Raw genomic sequence first — 23,067 nt, 5'->3', positions numbered from 1 at the left:
AAGAAACTGGAAGAAAGTTCCGTGCCATCGTATCCATGAAAATGTTCCAAATGACTAAGCTAAACTAAGACGTACTGTAGCTGTTGGATAAATAATACCGCTTTTCTTTTTTTCTTTTTTGTCAGGCTGCAGTCATATACCACTATGCTTTATCTCTTCCTGGAAGTCCGAGGGTAGGCTGACAGGAATTCCTCAGAGGAACGACGCACACATCTGAGGGAAGCAACTCTGCCGATGAGAGATAGAGCCCACTGAGGAGCCGTTTGGGGGAGCCTCCGACACAGCCTGAACATATGGTCCTAATAATAGCCAAGGTACCAGATGCACGGCGTGTTACCAGAGTTGGAAATGGATACTAATTTCAAAGCCGCGCTGAAACACTCACACGTGCAAATGTTGCGGTCGGCAAATGAAAAGCATTGGTCTGCGGTTAATGTTCCTGTAAACGATGACGGCTGAACAGTGAAAGTGCCAGGCTTGGGAGAGAGACAGAGAGAGAGAATGTGTGCGAGAGAGAAAGAGAGAAGGAGAGAGAGATTAAAGGGAAAGACAGAAAAGAACAGAGGAGCTGAAGAACAGTGAAAGTCACCACAAGAGGACAAGAAAGTCAAGCTGTGTGAAAGGGAAAGAGACAGAACATGTGTGTGTGTGTGTGTGTGTGAGAGAGAGAGAGAGAGAGAGAAGAGAGAGAGAGAGAGAGAGAGAGAGAGAGAGAGAGAGAGAGAGAGAGAGTGTGACTGCATCAGGTTTATGGATTCATCTTGTGCTCATCTCAGGAGAGGACCCCCCACGATAGCAATGAATCACTGACTCCTGCAACTAGCCTGCCAGGGCTGCGTGTGTGTGTGTGTGTGTGTGTGTGTGTGTGTATGACAGAGAAGAGAAAGACACAGTGAAGAATACAGAGGCATTATACATGCATGCATGTGTGTGTGTGTGTGTGTGTGTGTGTGTGTGTGTGTCCATGTTTAAAGCGGGTGTGTGTTTAAAGGAACAGCCACAAAGTTGCTTTGAAGGCGAATATATAAACAATCCTACACTGAGACAGCACAGCAAGCATCAGAAAGACGAGTTTTGCACATCAGTCTGTTTTTGTTTAGAGGCTCACATCCAAACACATGTATGCAGAACAGAGAGAGAGAGAGAGGGAGAGAGAAGGAGAGAGAGAGAGGGGGAGAGAGAGGGAGAGAGGGAGAGAGGGCAGGGAGAGGGACAGGATATCTTACATCCTGTTGGCCTTATGTTTCCACTGCTCTAACATTACTCTTAGCAGACTGCCCATCACACAGGTCTAACAAGTCACATTATTTAAAGGTTCACAACCAAAACGACTGGGTGTCACCACATTTTCTCATATCTTATAAAACTCCAAAAACATTGGAAACGTCAAAAAAAAGAAACATACCAGAATCACCGTCTGTGCTATGAACACTAAAGTGACAAGTTCACCAAGAAAAAAATACCAGTTCCTAATGGTGATAGCAGTAGAGCTGGAAGCTGCCCCAGACTGATAATAAGATAATAAATACTACATTAGTACAAATGGGAGGCGGTAGCTGAGGCAGGATGTGAAATCGGGACAGGGACCGGCGGCTTGTTCATCTAAAAACTAAACCCAACTGCCGCCAGCTCCCCTTAAAGTGGCGGCTTGGCAGGTGTTTGCTGTCATCAGTGCTGCATGGGCCTGAAGTGTCGTAACATTTCAAATCATAGCCTGCTTTCTGTAAACAGCTTAAGTGATATTCATTTCAACGTTAACATGAATCATATTAAAGTAACTATCATTAGATTTCAGACATTCAAATAATCATACTTGGGAGCTAGACACATAGCAGAGTGACAACGCCATCAGGATATTTCAAGTATCTACTACATCATCTGAAAATCAAGTACAAAGTGAGGCTGTTGGAACGGAGATAGACTAAACCGATTCAGAGGACAATAATTTAATAGTATCTTATTTCCACATACAGACAGACATACAGTATAGTTTTTTTCCGCAAACAAAATGTCACAAGTGACAAAGGAAAGCGCTGACACTGAACACGGACATCCTCGGGCGCTAGAGGAAGTGGCTTTGGATGTCCAATCCAAAAGGAACAGTGCAGGATTTTGGTGGTTTTGATGTAAAAAAAATGGTCCACACACCCTTTGGCATGGCGGCCGGTAGCCATAAATCCAGCGTGTCATGACATCAGTGTCCTTTCTTTCCTTTTTTTGGATCCGTCATCATATTTCACATGACAGAGTCGTGATATAACCAATTTACAAACTGATAAAAAGCATTAGACAACATTTCACAACCAAAAAAACATTAAAACAAACATTATGCCTATGTTATAAACATTTAGATACATAATTAAATACCATTGATGTTTAGATATTCATATGAATATACTGCACTTTTGTGTATGACTGATTACACTAAAGCATACAACAAATAAATATGTACAACACTGAATACACACACACACACACACACACACACACAAACACACACACAAACACACACACAAACACACACACACACACACACACACACACACACACACACACACACACACACACACACACACACACACACACACACACACACAGACATGCATGCATGCACACACACATACACACACACACACACACACACACAAAGTCATAGGTAGTGTCATGTACACTCTTTCATGAACAAATACATACATCTTCCATTTTCCAGCATTTCAAAATGAGGCAACTGTGACAGTTTAAAAACTGACAATGTGTAACCAAGGTGATGTAAGTTTATGTGCCTGACATAAAGATACAATTCAATGAAACCATGAAGTAAAACATATCTGAGGAGAAACATACATACTATACTACTAGTCCAACTGATATGAGTCGTGAAGTTGGAGGCCACATTTCACTTCTTTAACTGAATAAAAATAGGAAATGCTATGCGGTGTGCAGCTTCTATTTAAGAGAGCTTCATTAAATGACATTACTTGGCTGGAAAAGGGCTATGAGGAAGTGGAAAGGGGGAGTATATAAAAGTCCTGCTGGCTTTGCATCTGATGCTTTAGGATGTTTTGATCAACTTTTACCTTCCATGGCCAACAGAAGGTCACTTCTCCATCTTTGCAAAAGTGCTGCTAGGAGGGGCCAAACTACCAGACGTTCCTCTTAATATCCTATGTTAAAAAAAGGCTCTTCAATTCCTCTGTGTTTGAATTTCACAACACAAAAAAAACGATTGGCTTGTCAGGTATAAGTTCCTGGTGTTTTCTTCCGATTTAAATGGACTTGCTGACTAGCCGGTTCTTGGCATGTACCAGCCAGCATGTGTGTCCAAAGGCTTCAAATTATGCTTGACTCACAACTTCCCTTTGTAGCATTTTGCCTTTAAAAAAGAAACTTTGTTAAAAAAAAAAAACCTGTTATGAGTCCAAAAGAAAGTCCAAAAGTCCATCTTAATCCTTCTCAAGTACAGCCAATTCCCTGGCAATCCAGAATATTCCCAAGATCCCATAGTGGCAACGTTGATACATATGTCCCAGTAGTTTTACAGTTCCAGTTTCCAAGGTACAGGTATATGCATCAGACTTTGGGGCCGTTAAGAGGTTGCTGAAGCATCCACTCATGTACAGTATTTCTGGTTAATACAGTCCATTGTTGATTTCTTCGTTTTGTTACATCGTAGTTCCATTACGTGGGGATCAACAAGCTTTTCTCTTTTTCTTCAATTTAGTGCTGGTACTTGGACATGAATAACTTCAATTTAACGTTCAGATCGTATTGATGTTGAGGAGGTCCGTTGAACGGAAGGCAATGTCTCTCATCAGTACTGTGATATCTGCTAGCCTATTTGGAGCATTATTTCAGTAGAATATATTCTCTATTGGTGGATCCTCCACATGTCTTGGTGCTGAGCACTCATCCAGTGCTGAAATAACACTAACTGGCATTCTATAAAAAAGACACCAAGATTCTGTGGCACGAGTAACTTGAAAATGCACGCGATTTCGACAAGAAACCGCAGTCATCGCTAAGAGGCCCTCATGACAAAAACATTCCGTAAATGTAAGTGCGATCCCTGGTGTTGGCCACAAAACAAACGTTTAGAACTTTCATAAAAAACATGGAGTCAAATGTAGTCTTTCTCCTCCATCAAAGTGAAAATCGGTCACAGTATAAGTGCAGCATCCGTGGCAGTGACCGTATGCTGGTAAGAGCCCGTCACTAAAGTCTTCACTAAGGTCCTCTCTCCAGTCTTCACTCTTCCAGAAGTGCCCAGGTGTGACCTCAGGAGCCTCAGGTGGGGGGTTGTCAGGCGTAGAGGTTGTCGTTCCTGAAGATGGTGGTGTTGTCGATGTCGGTGTATCCCCTGCCGTTGAGGTGCTCCGTGTGCCCGTCGATGCTGTAGCAGCGGTGCACCTCCGTCATGGAGGAGGTCATGGAGGACACGGTGTAGGAGGCCGAGCGCAGCGCCTCCGGGTGGGCCAGCGTGCTGCGGAACTGGATGCGGTACTGGTTCCAGTTCCTCCGCAGAACACTCTGGACCTGCGGAGGAGACAGAGCGCCACATACACATGCTTTAAGGATTTGATCTGGACCTTAACACAGGGGAAGAATTTAAGATCCAAACATTGATGAAAGTAAACACACACACACACACACACAAGTATACACACACACACACACACACACACACACACACACACACACACACTAAGGATATATACTGTACACACATACTGTACACACAGGCACACAGAGTTAGCTTTCACTGATTTCGCTGATTCATTTTACAGTTATAGGTGGTTGTTACTTGTCTTATTGTAAATAAGTGCTATTTGCTATACAGTAGGCTGAGGGTAAGATAAAGTACTCTTTTGTAAATCATACCTCTCCATTGAAAAAGCAGAATATCGTGGCCACCAAAAGCCCCTAGTCACAAAGAAAAGTAGAAGTTAGTCAAAACCAAATGCATAGCTATTTTCAAAGTATATATCCTGGGTTGTATGCATATGATTCTTTGTGGAAAGAAAACAGTATGTAAAGAAATCACAGAGCCCTGAAGGAGAACCACTGGACTTCTCACTCTCAAAACCTCTCAGAGCATAATGTGCACAATGTTCATGTCATATTCCCTCCAAAAGAAATGACCTCAATCCAGATGAGATCTACACCTGTTTGTGATTCACATGCAACAAATCACACACTCACACAGTTTCCGTAAAATCTCTCTCTTAGAGATGCAGAGAGGTCAAGGGGCTAAGCACAGATCAAACTAACCACTGATCCCCTGAGCTTGTAGGCTCTCCAAAGAGATCAAGTCTGACACAAACCTAAATGATGTCGCCTGTCTCCAACCTAGGCTCATGTGGGAGTGAAATGTGAAAAGAGTCCAAAGGAGCTATACACAATCGTGAATGACAGAAAATAAACGTGTTACAATGTTCTCAGAATGTTGTCTGCTGGTCATTTAAACTCTTGAACTTCTCTACTGGAGGGCCTGAAATGTGCTAAATATTTGCCTAATATAAGCACTACATGAGTGAAGTTGATTTTCCGGGCAGCTTATCTGCCACCAACATCAGGGTACATTTTTGTAATCCCTGAACCATTTCCTCTAAATATTCTACATTCCATCATTTCATATTGCAAAGAATAATGTTCCACATTCCGGAAGGTTTTTAAGTGAAGTTTTTTTAATAGGTGCAACCAGATTCTGTCTACTGTAAAAACATACATGGCTAAGTGGACTAGTATAAACATTCATACTGTAACTAGACTCCTGCTTGCAGTTCTCAGTGGACAATCCAGTTTCACTGTGTTCAGCGTAACAAGAGGGATAGGAGAAGTAAAGTGGCTTTAGGGTGTGTGTGTGTGTGTGAGAGAGAGAGAGAGAGAAAGAGAGAGAGAGAGTTTGTGTGTGTGCATGTGTGCTTGCACGCATGTGTATGTGTGCACACACACACACACGCATTCACACAATTCACATTGTGTTGTGTTGTGTTGTGTTGTGTTGTTGTGTCGTGTTGCGTTTGTGTCGTGCATTTTCTCACCTGAAAGTGCATGAGAATGTTCATGACGTACGCGTGGATCTCTGAGGAGGCTCGGCCCACTGGCTTGTAGGGAACCAGCACGTACTGGATCCCCAGGAGCGGCACCAGGATGAGAGTGGCCCGCACTGCCTTCATGTACAGACTGGACTCAGCCTGGTGGGTCACCTTGAGCTTGGTGATCAGAACCCGGATGATGTTGAGCAGGAAGAATAGGTTCACCTACATGATGATGTCAACCAAACAAGTATAGACCAGGTTGAAATCATAAAAATATGCCTAAATAAAAATCCTCAGCCATTTTTCAGTAAAAGTTGGCAAATACATGTACATGGATAAAATACAAGAATAAAACAGATATTCTCATGACTACAATGACAAATAATGCCATTATTACTGCCACATACAAGTATGTTAATTCTTATTCACGTATATAAAATTGAAGTAAAGCCTTGAAACATTACAGAACATATAGCACAAACAACTGAAGGGGAATAGGATCAAAGTAGGCTACTGATGTCACCAACATTTGGCTTATATAAGTAAAAGAGAGAGACCAATAGAGTACTGTTGAGAAAAAAGACTGTGTGTGTGTGTGTGTGTGTGTGTGTGTGTGTGTGTGTGTGTGTGTCTGTGTGTGTGTGTGTGTGTGTGTGTGTGTGTGTGTGTGTGTGTGTGTGTGTGTATGTGTGCGTGTATGTGTTTAGCTTACCAAAAGAGCTGCGCCAATTGGACCATGAATAATGTAAAGCAGAGTTGTGCTTGAGCTCAGCCAACAACTGCAGGGTGGAAAACACACACACACAGAACACAAACATAAACTTTTTATCATCTGTCACTGAGAAATATAGCCGTTCTAGGGATTGGTATCAGGGCACTAGTTTCACAGCTTAGTGGCTTTTGCCAGTCATGTTGATGTCTTCATGATGGACTCTTTCAGTATCATTCTCTCCAGTGATACGAAACTAGCCTGGAGAGAGCAGAGAGGCTCTAGAAGTCCTGTTTCAGTACAAGATACAGTACTAAGCCGTATGAGATATACAATACTGGGGCACGTTTCCCAAAACCATAATCGCTAACTAAGTTAGCAACTTTGTTAGTTGCAATGCAATTTCCCATTGCCAACCAACTAAGTTGCTAACAGGTTAGCAACTATGGTTTTGGGAAACGCACCCCTGGGCAGTACACAGTGCTGGGCAGAGAGGCTCTAGATGTCCTGTTTCAGTATACAGGGATACAGTACTGGGCAGTATGAGACACAGTGCAGGGCTGACTCACTTGTCATTGTAGTAGTAGCTCCGTGCTATGGCATGAATGAGTGTCGGTATGAGAGGAAACCCTAGAGTAAACACACACAAAAAAGCAGACACACACACACGCACACACACACACACAGACAAAGGAAGAGAGAGAGAGAGAGAGAGAGAGAGAGAGAGAGAGACACAGAGAGAGAGAGAGACACAGAGAGAGAGAGAGAGAAAAACACACACACATACAAACAGTGAGAGAGAGACAGAGAGAAATTCACACATAAAAACACACACAGGCACAAGGACTAAAATAAACACCGGAACCTCCTGGAAACCAATATACAACAAAGACAAGCAAACACAGGCTGTGCTTGACTTCCCCATCCTATTTGAGAAGCTCAGTGTAACTATAGCACATTACTCCACTGTCTGTGAACCTACCCCATCCCAGCAGGTAGTACCACATGAGGTGCTGTCTGTGAACCTACCCCATCCCAGCAGGTAGTACCACATGTGCTGTCTGTGAACCTACCCCATCCCAGCAGGTAGTACCACATGTGCTGTCTGTGAACCTACCCCATCCCAGCAGGTAGTACCACATGAGGTGCTGTTTTTCGGCAAACACCGCCACCACGATCAGCGTGTGCAGGTAGATGCCTTCACACAGCATCCAGAAATAGTTGCAGCCCAACAGGTAGAGATGCAGAAACTGGGACACCTTGCAGCTCACCTGTGGCCCGAAGGCAAACAGATGACCAGTTACTATACACTTCTATACTTGGATAGATACTGTGATGGACAGGTGTCCCATCCAGGGGGAGTATACTGTGCATCCGCTTAGCGCCAGAGAAACCTGATATCAGCACTGGCTTTATTATTCTCTGTGGTTAGGAAAGGGTTAACTAATACATGACATATGGCATAATATACTTTAGAGACATGTAAATAATGATTTATAGTTTGTTTATAATATACAGACACACAAAAACAAACACACATTTCAATAAGACACTCACGGGGTTCTGGTGGACTAAATCCTCATTATTGGCCACTGCTGTGAACAGAATGATGGTGCTCACTGAGTTTAGTATGAAGGACAGGAAGAGGTTTTTATGGAGTGTTATTCTTTGGCAACTTAAGCTCCTATTAGAAAAATGGGAGAAGACAAAAACAAAACAAAACATTGATTTATTATTTTGTGATATATGGTGAATGAGATCACTGAACAAAAGCTTTCAACACTATGGTGAACTGTTCCACGGAGCTACGCATGTCACTGCATATGTTGATAAACGTGTGGAATTATAGCCATGTGATGTTCATTAAGATTGCCTGAGAGACTTACTTGAAATGAAAAAATATTCCCAGTGATATAAACAAGGATATCAGTGACAGACCATTGCCAATGAGGACCAAGTAGTACTGATTTAGTGTTGTCTGGGAAAAGAGGACATAGAGGAACCATTAACAGCAAATGGACATGATCAATTTATCTGTGTATTAAGATGACAGCATTATAATGACTTGTGTCTTAACAACTGTTATGTCTTAGGGCCTAGTCCATGAATAATAATAATAAAAAAAACATTCAAATGTATAATGTACTTCTGGAATTTAAAGGAAAGGGTGGGTCTCTTTCAAAATAGAGTACAGATAATGTTTTCCAGTCGTTCAAGTGGGAATTTCTCTTCACTCAAAGTCATAAAAACATATACATAACTCCCAGAGTCCATAATAATCGTCTACTCGTCTACCAAGCTAACTTCTGATAACATAAAATCATACGTTCTAGTGCAAAAGATCAAATATGTATCAAATAATAGGCACTTGACCTTGTTGCAACACTCTTTGCCCTTGTCATATATTACATATAGCTCTGTATAGTCTGAACATGGACTTCCCTCATCTGCTTTGAGATGCTTACCTTCCTTGTGTCGTGGGTGTGGAGATGACAACGAGTATAGTTTGTCCACGTTCTGTTACTAAAAGGGTGCTGGAACCACTCCCCTTCCTCTGTACAGATTTTAGTTGCCACCTCTGTGTTTAGAAAAGACACAAGACAAGGGAGAGATGGTTGGTTCAACAGTCAGTGGGCCTCTTTTCGTATGTGATCTCTGTGATGTGAGAATAGACCATTGCTTAAGCTCATTACAACAGAAGGCATTTTGATTGCTTGCTAAGGTATTAACTTACTTACTGTGAATTTTGATAAGAGGGTATTATAGTAATGTGTGATTTTACCATATCCTTCTTTACACTATGATATTTGTAAGTTGCATCTTAAGCTGCACCTTAACACTTTAAGGTATTTCCCAGGGGTGTGTTTCCCAAAACCTATATCCCATTGCCAACCAACTAAGTTGCTGACAGGTTAGCAACTAGGGACAAGCACCCCTGAATGTCCTTCGCTATAAGGTATTGCTGTGGGACAATTTTGTGAGGGTGTTCTGGTGTGTGGACATATATACTGGCTGTGACGTACAACAAAATATATATCCCATTACATTTGATCCTTCATAATAAAATACACAAGTAAATAAATAAAAATGTATAAATGAATGAGCCATTCATTTCAAATCCCATGCAAAGTCGTTTGGATGAGCAGTTCTGGAGATGTACAATCAACACACAGACAGACAGACAGACAGACACACAGACAGACAGACAGACAGACAGACAGTTAGATGGAGAGGAGATTCACCTAGGGGGTCAAAGTTATCGTAGTAGTCGGGGCAGTGTTGCTCTGAGGTTACTCCAGCATCCACGTCATCCCAGCAGAGCCATCCATCCCAAGTGCTATTACACATAGAGTCTCCCAACACTAGGGAATGTTCCAGAAAAAAAAGAGAAAAACATTAAAATACATAATGCCAGAATGTGGCTGACAGAGACTGGAGCAGCCGTTACTCTGGTCTGGCAACTGTGTTCTGAATCAGAAGAACACTTTTTGTCTTGTACTCATTTCTAAAGATTCAGTTCTAAAGGTTATGTGGAGAACAAAGTGGTTCTCTGTAGCTAATGTCTGAAATGGAAACCCAGCTGCCTCACACGACACATGGCTTACAAAAAAAGACACATTATACTTAAAAGGTTATAAAGGTTATTAAAAGGTTTGTGTTCTCAAGTGGAACAAAGAATGGTACTTTTACCATTTAATTCTTTAGTTTTTAGTTTGCATCCTAACTAATTGTTCCCTGATTTAAAAAAAAAAAAATGTTATTCAGAGACACCATCTAAGAATTGTGTTTGCTGTTTCGAAAAATTTAATTTTCAGATTATTCTCCCTGAGATTGTCACATGGGTGTACTTAATAAAAGAGTAAAGCAGCTTGGACGGAGTTATAACTGCACAGCTGCTGCATGCTTTTTGTTGACACTCACGTAGAGGAGAGAACATTTGAGCAAAAGAACTAGCAAACTAGCAAAAAAATAAACATGCTCTACAAGCGATCATCAGCATGTTTCCAGATAATACAACCACTAACATTACAAAAACATTGTCGCAAGTTGTCACATTTCTTTACACAGTTTATAACACTTTGTAAATATAACATTTTATATCTTGACATCATTTAGGGCGTGGCACTTGCACAAGTGTAGTAAACTTCACACATCATTGCAAATGCAACTGAACATCTGTATAGGTTCAGACCGCCTGAAGGTTTGTTATTTTTTTAGTCCTAAGGGGGCTACAAGTAACGGCACTGGATGTTTCCCTCCACACCCCTGATCTCCCAACAGCTGCGCAGCAATCTATCTACTGCTGTACCTGTGGACGACCAATCAGACGTGCTGAATCCTACCTCGCCTGTGAAGCGTGTCCTTAGTGATCTTCTGATAGCACTCAAACTGGGCAGTGACAATCTTATTTCTGATATTGCCAATGCCAGTCTTATTCTCCTCTTGGTGGGCCACAACAAACACCTGTAGTCACAAACAGAGTTCTGTCATAAGTTCAGAGTCATAATTACGGTAATTTCCCAATTAATACCCATGGCCTATACATTCTTCAGCTATGAGATTGATACATGAGGGCAGTTAATATGGTATTAATATGGTGTTGTGTCTTTTACCGCTGTCCTGCAGCTTATACACAATGTGGCTAACACAAAGAAAATGACTGTAAATGACACCTGCTGCTCTTTATACTGCAAACAGCAAATAACATTTATAGACAACCATACAATTCAGCCTTTAAGAGGCATAGTAAGTCTAAGGAAATAACGTGTTACATAACAACCTGAAGTCTACAGGAAAGTTCAGTGACCCAGACTGGATATGAGGGGAAGACAAATAAACAATCCTTGAGCAAAACCCTCACCACCATTTTAGCTAAACAAACATTGTACTAACGCGACATCGCAGAGACTGCCAAAGACATTTAATTAAAATGAATGAGAATAAAATTGTACCTTAGGGGCCAAGGCCAGTAAAGGAAGCAGGATCATCCAACAGCAATCCATCTTAGGCTGTTATGTAAGCACTTGCCTTATTCACAGTAAGACCTGAAAAGAAAGACTCAACAGTTAATTGCATTGCAGGTTGTATTTAATAGGTGCAAATCTAGACATTTCAGGTATTTCCTTCAGTCTCTTTATAAACGCAATCCCTCACCCATGAGCTAAATATCTGTAAATAACATAGCTGTATGTATGATACACACAGAATATCTATATTCATTCAGCATGGTCACAGAAGTTTCAACATCTAAGTTAAGCAGGTTGTAGTACCACAGGCCAGTTAGTTACAGCTTAGAGGCATGATAGAACTGCTCAACTGACTAAAATGTGACAACTTGAAGAAGGTTTTTTAAGTATATATTTGAGTCTTTGTGTATTTTGGTCTGTGTGTCAGCAATGCTAAGATGAACATCTACCCAAGGAACAACAGCCCATAGAGACAATAAACAACAAGGACGGAGTGTTTTTATTTCACAGAGAGGAAACACCCAACAAATTCAGTGACACTTTCCCTGAACTCTGTTCCATAACACACGCACACACACACACACCAGCATGTCACAATTTTGTCATGGCAGTTGTCATACAGTATGTTGTCATAAATAATCATAACAATCAGTGCCCAGTGATGTAACAGTGTTATATCATGATAAATCATCTTCATGACTGCATGATACTATGATGGCCTATGGCACACGATATTCAGCTGTTGGAAAATACAATTTGGAGAGCCGTCATGGCTACTTCCCTCAATGGGAACATGCCATACTCTAATCAGTGGACATAGTTGCATGACGTGCATGACATGTACCATAGCATGTTTACGCTAATCTTATAAAGCAGAGTCCAGTCAGAGCTGCCATGGAGGGTGGTGTGGCGCAACTGGGGGAACCAGCGTCGAGTCTGGCCAGGGTCATTTCCCAATCCCACCCTGTCTCTCTCTCTTCTACACGCCTCCGGTCACTCTATCCACTGGTCAATGAAAGGCTTAAAAGGCACCCCAATTTATTTATTTTTTTCTTGGAAAAAAAGTAGTGTTGCCATAAATTCCTCTCACCCTTTCATCTCTCATCTCTTGTGCAGGTCACTGGATTCAAATGCTACAAAAGAGCTGCCCAAGGAGAGTCTTTTTTTACACATAAAAGTCTCCATTTCTGCTCAAGCTGTGTCGAATATACACGCGCATTCCTCTAAGCGAGGCCGTTGTTTTCATAAGCAAACACTCTCCCTGCGTCTCCCTGTTGCCCAGGTTATGCGATCCCTTCAATATTTTTGTTGATCGTGCTGGACCGGAGCGAGTAAACTCCTCGCGTCCCGATACAAACAGTTGGGGACATCTGACCCTCTGGCCTCGTGTTCCAGCCAGCGGCTTGGTAAGCAAAAGAGCACTGTGGGCCAACGGTCGGTGGAGGGCGGCCAACTCCGCGGTGTCATGATCGCTCAATCGGCCAGCGGACAGACACTCGGAGGGGACGAGACTGCAACGGGCCCGACTGCAGCAAGGCAGAGCAAGTATACATTCATTCATTTCTTTATTCATTTTATTTATTTTATTGTATTTAGTGTATTTATTGATCGTATTTAAGGTTTATTTGACATGGACCTTGCACATTAGATATATATTGTAAATATGCCAGAAGAGGCCAAAATGGCTATTTCACATCTGTTGTCCATGGGCCAATGTTAAAAGGTCAGCACTTCACCACCACCAGAGCTGAGGAGAGAGACTTGTTTGTTTATTTTCTCAAATGCCAATCACTCCGATCTGAGAGAGCTTCAGGTTCACTAGGAGTTCCTCACAGTGGGGAGTGATGAACTAGTTGGCCTCCAATGTTCAAAAGCTTGGATATTTCATTGTTTCTTCATTCGGCTGGTGTTGGTTTTGTCGAACCTTCAAAATTCTTTTTGTGTTCATTGTGGTGAGCAGGCAGGTGGGCAAACCTCGGTGGTGCTGGTGCTGGTGGCATGTCTTTAAGAGTATGAGATTACTAAAAATGTCCACCAGGCGCAAACACAAACATATCACTCTGTATTCATTCCTCTTCCCTCCTCCCAAGGTCTAGCTGCCGCCCCAAACAGCTGCTTCTGATTCCATCGCCGGGGCAACCTGACACACACCTTTCGCGCACGCTTTGTGACATCACTCTGGCTTATTACCCGTGACAGAGCCCCCTGTCACTGCGCGCTGGCGGACGGATGAAGTCTGACAAGAGGAAGAGGGTGGGGCTCCCCAGCACGCTCGTGACAGAAATGAAAGGAATTCGCTGGTCGCTAGCCACTGCCCATGACTCTGGCAATCTGACATTTCGAACTGTCAGTGCGGTGAACGAGGCTACGCTGAGGAGCTGAGTGAAGGCGAAGGGTTCTACACACTTGATGATGACTTCATGGGTTTGCTCCTAACCACAACCTTCTATTTTCCATGCCCACAAAATGACCTACATGCCACACTGTACATGATGCAAAGCCAGTCCAAAACACAAGTATATTAAGATGATTTGATCCACAGCTTTGTAAAAAACAGAACTACAATGCAATTTACAAATTGATACTTCAGCTCCATTGCCAGAGGTGAAATAACTGCCCCTCTACACTCAGGTCAGTGCATTTGTTGACCAACTATTTTGTCACTGCTTAGATGTTACTTGAGAGCTCCATGTGCATTGAACTACAAAAGTCCCCAAAAATGTACTTCACTGCAAGAGCCAGCTCATCTTTCACCGTACACTCAAACTGTCAAGTAGGTCTCTTCAATTACAATTCAATTCTCCGTAGTGGTTACTCTGACCATATCTCATTTACCAGCATTCATCAACATTCAACTGCAGCTAAATATGTCAAATGTCCAAGTTCACCATAATGACAGCACCCATGTACACCCAATCAGTATTTTAGCATGACCAATACTGTCACATGCACACCCTGACAATTATATTACTTTATTACTTCAACGCTTTTAGCAAAGGATTGAAGATTGAAGCAATTCTTCAGAATAACTTACACTCTCAACAACTGAGTTATGATAACTTATTTTCTTGTTTAGTTTGACTTTGAGTGATGATGGTGTGACTCACTTATGGCGGGAATAAATTATAGAGAATAAATTAAGCAGAACCTAAATAGAAATTTTCCTAATAATTTTGCCATTTGTGCAATTAGCACTTAGAGTAAAACAAATAAAATGGTTGATGGTTTTAAAGGTATACTATGCAGGATTGGCAATTTCATCGCCGGTTTCGCTTTCACTTTTCATTTTCGCTCGTTTTATGCTTGCATATTTCTCTGCAGAGCTTCCCCTACAGCTTTAGCGTGTATATTTGACAAAACTCCTCAATCAGTCAGTCTGCCGTGCCTTTTCATGAGACTTTACATGACACTTCCTGGAGTAGAGCATGGGTGCGTGCCCGGTGTCTCGTGAAGTTGCAAGTGTGGTTTTACCGCTACAGACCACTAGAGTGGCCAAAAAAACACCGTTCAACCGGTAATGACCCATTTAATCATATATAACAGTATGGAACGAATTGATTAACTGAAAAACGTTGCACAGTATACCTTTAATATTATTGCAAAGGATCATTGCAAACATCATCATCATCATCATCATCATCATCTTTAAACTTTGCATTTTTGAGTTAGAAAAAAAACAAGTTATGAGTTTACAGTGTACAGTTAGCAGTGCTGTTGTTCCACACAATCAATGGCTGCTATGATGGCATCAGTGAAATTACATGGACTGTGGACATCTGTTTTCTTTTAAATTAAGTAAACTGCTTCAAACATTTAAAACATCACTTTACAAGAGAGATAGATGTGTTTGCTATACTTGGTAATAGCTCAAAGTTCCAATTTAAGTTTCATTTAACAACTGGCTCTGGCCTTCGGAAACTGGAAGTGAATGAGAGATCCCCAGACCCTTTCCAAATCCCCATTAAGATTTGAGAATCGCTCTGGTGTTGTCCTCTGGTGTTGTGCTCGCGCTTCACAGAGTTGTGTCAGGATACGCCTGTAAGTAAACACTTCTGTAGGCAGCGAAGAGTTCTCTGGTCCCATAAAAAGTTTTAGTATACACACAGGTACAGTCATACTTGTGCGCACACACCCCCTTGTTCCTATCACGTCCCCACCCGTGAAAAGCCTTTTTCCGTGGGGAAACATGCGTGCGACTCCAAGTTGGGCCCAAGTGTCTGTGACATCTGTGTGGCCTTGCCGTCGCTTCCCTTTTGAATCAAGAGCTTTTGGCATGGCCAGTGGTGGAGGACGAGCGGCCATGTGATCCCTTTGTTTCAGGCCTTGAAACATTTCCTGTCTCTCTCCTCACCAGCCACATGACTGCAGCCATATGCGAGCAGTTCCCACTGGGTATTGTCTGTTACAGCTGAGACAGAGCAGGCTTCCAAGAAGTGGAGACGACAGACAATAAGCAAACAGAGGATGTTACCCGAATCTTTCTTTTCTTTTTTTTTTTTTGTCTAGGTCCTTTTAAAGAGCATATTTGCATATCGGGAGTGCCACAAATATCCACACCAAAGAATGGAATTCTGGGCAGACCTGGTCTAGCCAGTCGATTGGATTTGGTATTCAGAGTGGTTTAGCAATCTGGGTTTCCCCCAAAGCACTCTAGCATGGCAATAACACTAGGCTTTAATTCTGGCATGCTTACTTTCATACAACACCACTGCCCTAGAATTGCATGGTCTAGACTCTAGACCTCTATCTAACCATGTTACACTTAGAGTTTTATCTGGGGGAACCCATCAATTACTGTAACTAGGCTGATCTTGACGTCAGACATCTGACATCCCAAGCAGTATCATTTTGGAGCATCTAAAGGCATGAAGAGCTCCTTGAGAGTCTACTTCTCTGTTCATCTCCTGGTGCGGAAGTCTAGCACATGGACAGGGAGAAAACAGCCTCAGAAGCTTCAGAGGAAATATTTCAAAGTGTGATTGTGTACAACTGTTGTTTCCAAGATGCTCTGTAATGATCCCCTGCAACCTACTGATACTCCAACATACTGGTACTACACCAGGCCGACTTTACCAGGACCATCACAAGTCTATGTAGTTCGTAAAGTCCCTGTTACGAGTGTTTTACAATTTACAGAGCATTCCCCAAACCTTCTTAAGCCATCCTTACACCAGAAGACTTTGACAAAGTTTTGGTTAAGATTCTTGAAAGATTGTAGGATTTGGAGAAAAGCTGGAATTGGGTGGCATTACATAAAGACTCCAATCCTTCAAGAATCTTTTCCAAATCTTGTCAAAGTCTTCTGATGTATGGGTAGCATTAGCTGAACCACAGATCTGGGACACACAGTATTGCTTTTAACAGTGCGTATGCACCATGGCTGCCACGCGTATCCTGCATCCGTTTGGTGCGTCAGTCAGGCACGACCTCAAAGATGAGGCAACACTCCCACAAGCGCCAAGGGCAATAAGTAATACAAGAGTAAAGGTGTAGCACATGATGATATGTGCAAGACTTTATATGAGTCTGAATTCTATGGTCTACCCTATCCTTAAGTACACATGTCCTCCACTGACATGTGTAGTGCCAGCATAGTACTGAAGCAAAGTTTCCTAAGCAACACGTTTGATCAAAACGTGAAGAGCTCTATTCTAAAATGATATACCATCTATTTGAATGCATTTTCATATATCATTTTTCTGTTGCTGTTGTTTTCCCATAATCTTAGTGAAACTGTGACTGATTATTTCATTTTTCATTAATCTTCACTTTATCAAAACAACACAACTGCACTTTTATTGATATTGCCTGAAAATACACAACTAAATAACATGACTTATTAATGTTCAAAGAATGGATTTATAGCGTTCTGGAAGAGCTCTTCAGGTATATCCCAAGCCATACAGCGTGTGTGTTGCAGTGTGCCTTAACAAGAACCTCTCACGAGGTCACCAAGATGACATACTGTAGAAGGACTTGTACTGTACAACTCCCAATACATTTAACATTGCTGTTCATGTCCCCAAGTCATTGTCATCATATGCAAATGCAGCGAAACAGCTTTACCGAAAATAGCTATAATTCATGCTCATAGTGTGATTAAAATTGACATAATTGGCAATTTTATGAAATGGGAATTTGGCTGAACAGTTTCTGACACTTTCTTTTGAAAAAAGGGGGGAGCAGAGTAAAGGGCAAAGCCTATGGCTAAACCTACAAGACCTGTGCTGCATCAAAATCAGTCATAGGCATATAGCCTATTATTTACACTGTCTTAATCAGCCTTTTCCTCACCTTTAAGTTTCTTCTTCAATTACTGTACACCTAAAATACAGTGACACTCAGAAGTAGCAGAGACCAAACCTTACTTTGGTCAGCTTGAGTAGCAAAAGCCTCAAATGTTCCCACATCATGCAATAAACAACAGTCCAATAATCTAATTTCAAATCATTAGCAGTATTTCCGTATGTGTGCGTCATAGGCATACCAGGGGACCAGGGGTTTTATTAAGTTATATGATTTTTTCTGTTGTTTCTTTCTTCATCTTTTAAGTCATGTAGTCAAGTAGGGCATGTAGGTCCTATGAAGTTCAAGTGGCAATTGATATCACCTGATATCACCAAATTTTAGAATATTTTTCAGCACTGTTTACATGGACAGCTCCCCTTAGGAACTTCTTAAGAGCAGTGCACACGCGTTCATGCTACAACCATGTTGCATGTTGCCATGAAATGCACAGAAATATCTAACAAAGCTTTGTTAGATCACTCGCAAGAGAACAATCATAACTGCCAAGCTAAATGGTTGTTAAGAGGTTAGTCCCAGGTTAGTACTGACTCATTATCCACTACACTATAGCAGTGAAAAATATCCCAGGGAACGTCGTCACATCAATCATTTCACCTCGCTAAGTGCTGTCACTAGCATATGTACAACAACTAAAAGATGAGCAACCACATTAAGGACATGGTGTGCATAACAATCACACCTCTTATTAGACCTGAATGGCAATAGTATGATAGCTTTAGTAATAAAGTAATGCTTAAACGGAGGCTTAGACAGATCGAGGAGTTAAGAGGGAATAATTCCAACAGTAGACAGGTATACCTGCATAAGCACCAGTGAGAATTCTTTATGAATCACATCCATTCAGGCCTTTATGCATCCCCACAGCAAATCCTTTGTTCAGGCCCACTACTGTTGGAGCTGGTGATTTGCAATTATGATCCGATTTCCAGCCAGCTCTCTCTTTATAATCTTAATGTGCCTTCCGATATGGGTTCTCCATGCATTAGGCCACGGCTACAGATTACATTTACCTCGACTGACTGGGCTATTTCTGGTGTGCATTGATCTGTGATGACCATGCTAATTGGCATTTGTAGAGGATATGCTTCACCAAGTTGTGCTCATGTCAGACAACAACAAAACCAAGCTGGACTATCAGAGAAAGATACTATCAGCACTAAGGTCATGGGTTCAATTCAAGCACTGTGGGCCTGATGAGAATGAGTGCTTCTGGGTGAAAGGCTTTTTTTAAATAACACTGTAGTTCATTTGCCTTAAATAACAGCTTTTAACTCTATACTGAGTACACTGACACACTGAATAAATACAGAGAATGATATTTCTGACAAAGCCAAGCCGAAGAGCCCAGAACACCTGCCACAGCATTACCGTATATTGTATAGCAGCATGTGGGAAAATTATCTCTTTTGTCAGTTTTTGATGCACTGGGTTCTGCATTACAGCTACACACATACCCTGTACACTGACCTGTAAGTGATGATAAGGGGTATGACTAACAATATTATCATGTTACATATTAACATCAGGGGCAGGGGTATTGGTGCTATGTAGACAAACAAAACTTAGTTGAATTGAGTTCTAATTCAATGTGAATATAACAAGTCCTGCTTGACGAGGGGAGTGAGAGGGGAGGAAACAGGGCTGACGAGGCAGGGGGATGAGGCCCGTCACGGGGCCCCAGTGGGCCTACCAGTGGCCCCAGAAGGTCCAGAAACCTCCACATATGCCAGAGCATAATATACAGAACTCCGAGACATAGGGGGAAGATTTAATCCACAGATGGGAGGCCACATCCGGAATGCAGTTCTTATGGAAACCAGCTCAGAGGTATACAAATGCAGGGAGCACAGCAGCACACACTAGAATAGATGACTCAGCTATGTCCAGTACGCTTCTCAAATGGGTCACCTTAAAGGAAGGGGGAGGGGGGCAGTAAAGGTGCAGTCCTTGATTTTAATCCAATGGAGTCTTGTCAAACTGAGTAAAACTATCCTCACATCCGTCTAGTTATCCTTTCAATGCGTGCTCTCCAAAAAAAAAAAAAAAACTAGTTTGTTCTGGACTGGCCAATGGCAAACACACAAAGTGGCTCAGCCAGAGCCATAGACCTCTCCAGCCAGTCAAAGCATTGCTTCACACAAGCGTGGGAGGGAGGCTGACCACTGAAGTTACATATCAACAACCTGAATCGAGAACGGCACCATTAAGTTCTATGGTACTAAAGTCACGACCTCCAGCCCTGCGTGTGTGCAGAAGTCAACTGAGACCTGAGTGTGAAAGGGCGGGTGGATCTCAGAGGCACATCCATGGAGACAGGGCCAGAGTGATGCCTGCTGGGTAGAGGGCTGCATGGGCAAAACAGGGCTCTGCCCTCCATGGAACAACAGAGGGGCGAAACCCGATAACTCCTTGGCCTTCCTGTCCAGTCTGAGAGTCCAGAGGAGAGAGATGGAGCAATGTCATAGACACAAGCACACGCTATGTGTTCACACACACACACACACACACACACACACACACACACACACACACACACACACATACACTGTCTCTCTCTCTCTCTTGCTCTCTCTGTCTATCTCACTCCCACACACACTCCCACACATATTCTTCCCCTCTCTCTCTCTCTCTCTCTCTCTCTCTCTCTCTCTCTCTCTCTCTCTCTCTCTCTCTCTCTCTCTCTCTCTCTCTCTCTCTCTCTCTCTCTCTCTCTCTCTCTCACTCACACACACACACACACACACACACACACACACACACACACACACACACACACATTCTCTCTCCTGCCCTCACTGGAGCCATGCTCAGTAAATCAGGAAGCCAGTGTCAGCCCCTGACAGTTTGTTTAACTCATGTCCACTTGGGAAACACCCAGGGTTGTCAGAACGTTCTATGTCTCTTTTTTCCATCCCACAGTTAGGCACACTTTCCCTGACACATGACTGTCTTCTTAAAGGTGTACATCACCTAAAGACTGTCAGCATACCAGTCAACTGATCTTCAACCAGCACTCCAACAGCATCAACATTTTCTTACATCAATAGTCCTTCCAAATTGTGTGTGAACAACTGAATGTTGACTGGCCTAGTAATGTTCAAACAACTGGCCAATCCAAAGGAAAAATGCCAAATGTCTGAAATACAATCAACAACCCATTTTTCACGACTTTGTCTAAAATATCTTCTGGAGTCTGTAAGCACGTCACTAATACACTAATCTCCAACCAGTATCTTTCATCAATGGTCCTCCACTGAATTGTGTGAGAACAATCGAGTCTTGATGATGATAGTTGAATTTTCAAACAACTATGATAAATGACTTATACTATCAACAAACAACCTTTCATTGGATAAACAAAGCATAAGCTTATAGCTTACAACAGGTTCCAACCACAAGGATAAATGTTTAGAAGCACCCATGTTTACCCAGTTCTTTCTCTGGGGCTCTGTGATAGTTTGCTTAGGTGAAGACCACTGTACATAGAAACCAATACCAGCAGTGAGGACTGGTAGGCCTACGTATTTAAAACTGCAGCATCGTATCTGTTTCTGAACCTCCAGCAATATTACCGCGCCAGGAGGGAGAATCTGCTATCAAACACGCACAGCCAAGCGTGGAGACCTGGGCGAGATCCAGCCGTGAGGGCGCGAAACAGGTCAAGCAAGCCTGAGGGGAGAGAGTCGCGAGGACCGTGGAGCCGTCTCCCCCGGTCTCCGACGGAATACGTGGGACGTTATTTATTTATTTATTTATTTTTTAATGCTAAGCAGTAAGCGGAGTCATGCCAATCCTGTTCACTATGGGGAACCATAAAGGTTGTTTATGACTTTGTGGAAACATTGCATAATTGGTCTGCTCCACCACTGCCGAGCTTTCAACAGTGGTGATTTCAGTGTCCATTAAGAGGAATCACGCAATAGGGGAAGAAATGACATTAACACTTCCCAAAAAAAATCAAAGCTGCTTTGTCTTTCTCACATGCTCAATTCACTGTGGGTGTTAGAGTGTGTTGCGTTAAAATCTTAATTGCCACCACTCCTGGAAGCCCCCTTTGTTGCACTTCCACTAATTATTACACAACCACTTGGCTGCGCCCAGAGCAAACTTTCTTTCAAACAAACACGAACCTCTAAACAAAACCAAGTAACAAAACTAAGAAATCCACAGCAAAGTTCATGTTTAGAGGCAGAGACACAGATGTGCTTCTACGCTTGGTCATGGTCAGCTGCGGATCAGCAGGGAGCTCCTACCAAAATCTTTCGCCAGCTTCAAACTCAGCAATGAATATTATACAGCCAAACGCCACTAACAGGTAGCCTAGTGTTTGTATCTAATAAGGCCTGACAAGGCCATACCACTGACTACTGTTTTTTGTCAAGGAGCCCAGTTAAAGAGTAGTCTAGGTAGCCGTTCGGCACATGTTAAAGCAGGAGTAAGACAAAATGTAAAAGTTTGAACATTCAAATTCCAAACAAGCATTTAACTATATGAGATGTTCAGCCTGCCTGTACAGCTAACGTTGCTCCGACAAACTATGTTTCATATGACTAGCTCCATTTAAAAGCGATACTTTTGTGGGGATGTTGTTTTACAACGTTACATACAAACGCCGGCGATCTCTACGCACAGCTGCAAGTGTCTCACATCCTATTCGTTATTTTGGGCTCTATACCCAATATTTTGACCTGTACAATAAAGCCGACACTGTTTGCTGTTGGCAGCGCTACATTACATCAGCATACATTTAAAGTAGACACATTTGAAGTTAAAATAATACTTTTCCTCACCTTGATGCAGAGGCGACGTGTAGAAGTGAACTATCCAAAACTGTAGCAGCGTGCTGGTCTGGAGCCGATGTAGCTTGAAAGAGATCCACCACAGTGGCTTCCTGTTACATCACTAATATCGACGTTGGGTCTCTCCCTCTCCCCTCTCTCTCTCTCTTTCCTCTGTCTGTGTGTGTGTGTGTGTGTGTGTGTGTGTGTGTGTGTGTGTGTGTGTGTGTGTGTGTGTGTGTGTGAGAGAGAGAGAGAGAGAGAGA

General features: G+C 42.4%; 1 protein-coding gene across 1 annotated transcript; it reads right to left on the bottom strand.

Moving 5' to 3' along the window:
* Positions 1 to 1,936: 1,936 nt before the first annotated feature.
* Positions 1,937 to 22,950, bottom strand: calcrlb (calcitonin receptor-like b). Its single transcript, XM_062528188.1, has 13 exons — positions 22,814 to 22,950; positions 11,700 to 11,792; positions 11,091 to 11,211; positions 9,990 to 10,109; positions 9,213 to 9,325; positions 8,634 to 8,725; positions 8,305 to 8,431; positions 7,865 to 8,018; positions 7,317 to 7,377; positions 6,751 to 6,817; positions 6,042 to 6,260; positions 4,879 to 4,920; positions 1,937 to 4,533 (listed from the first exon to the last, which is right to left on the bottom strand). Exons 2-13 carry the CDS (start codon positions 11,748 to 11,750, stop codon positions 4,300 to 4,302), a joined length of 1,401 nt encoding a protein of 466 aa, XP_062384172.1. The 5' UTR covers positions 11,751 to 11,792; positions 22,814 to 22,950; the 3' UTR covers positions 1,937 to 4,299.
* Positions 22,951 to 23,067: the final 117 nt, after the last annotated feature.

The sequence above is a fragment of the Sardina pilchardus genome, chromosome 23, assembly GCF_963854185.1.
Source record: "Sardina pilchardus chromosome 23, fSarPil1.1, whole genome shotgun sequence".
Lineage (NCBI taxonomy): Eukaryota > Metazoa > Chordata > Actinopteri > Clupeiformes > Clupeidae > Sardina > Sardina pilchardus.
This window is presented reverse-complemented; position numbering and strand designations above follow the sequence as displayed.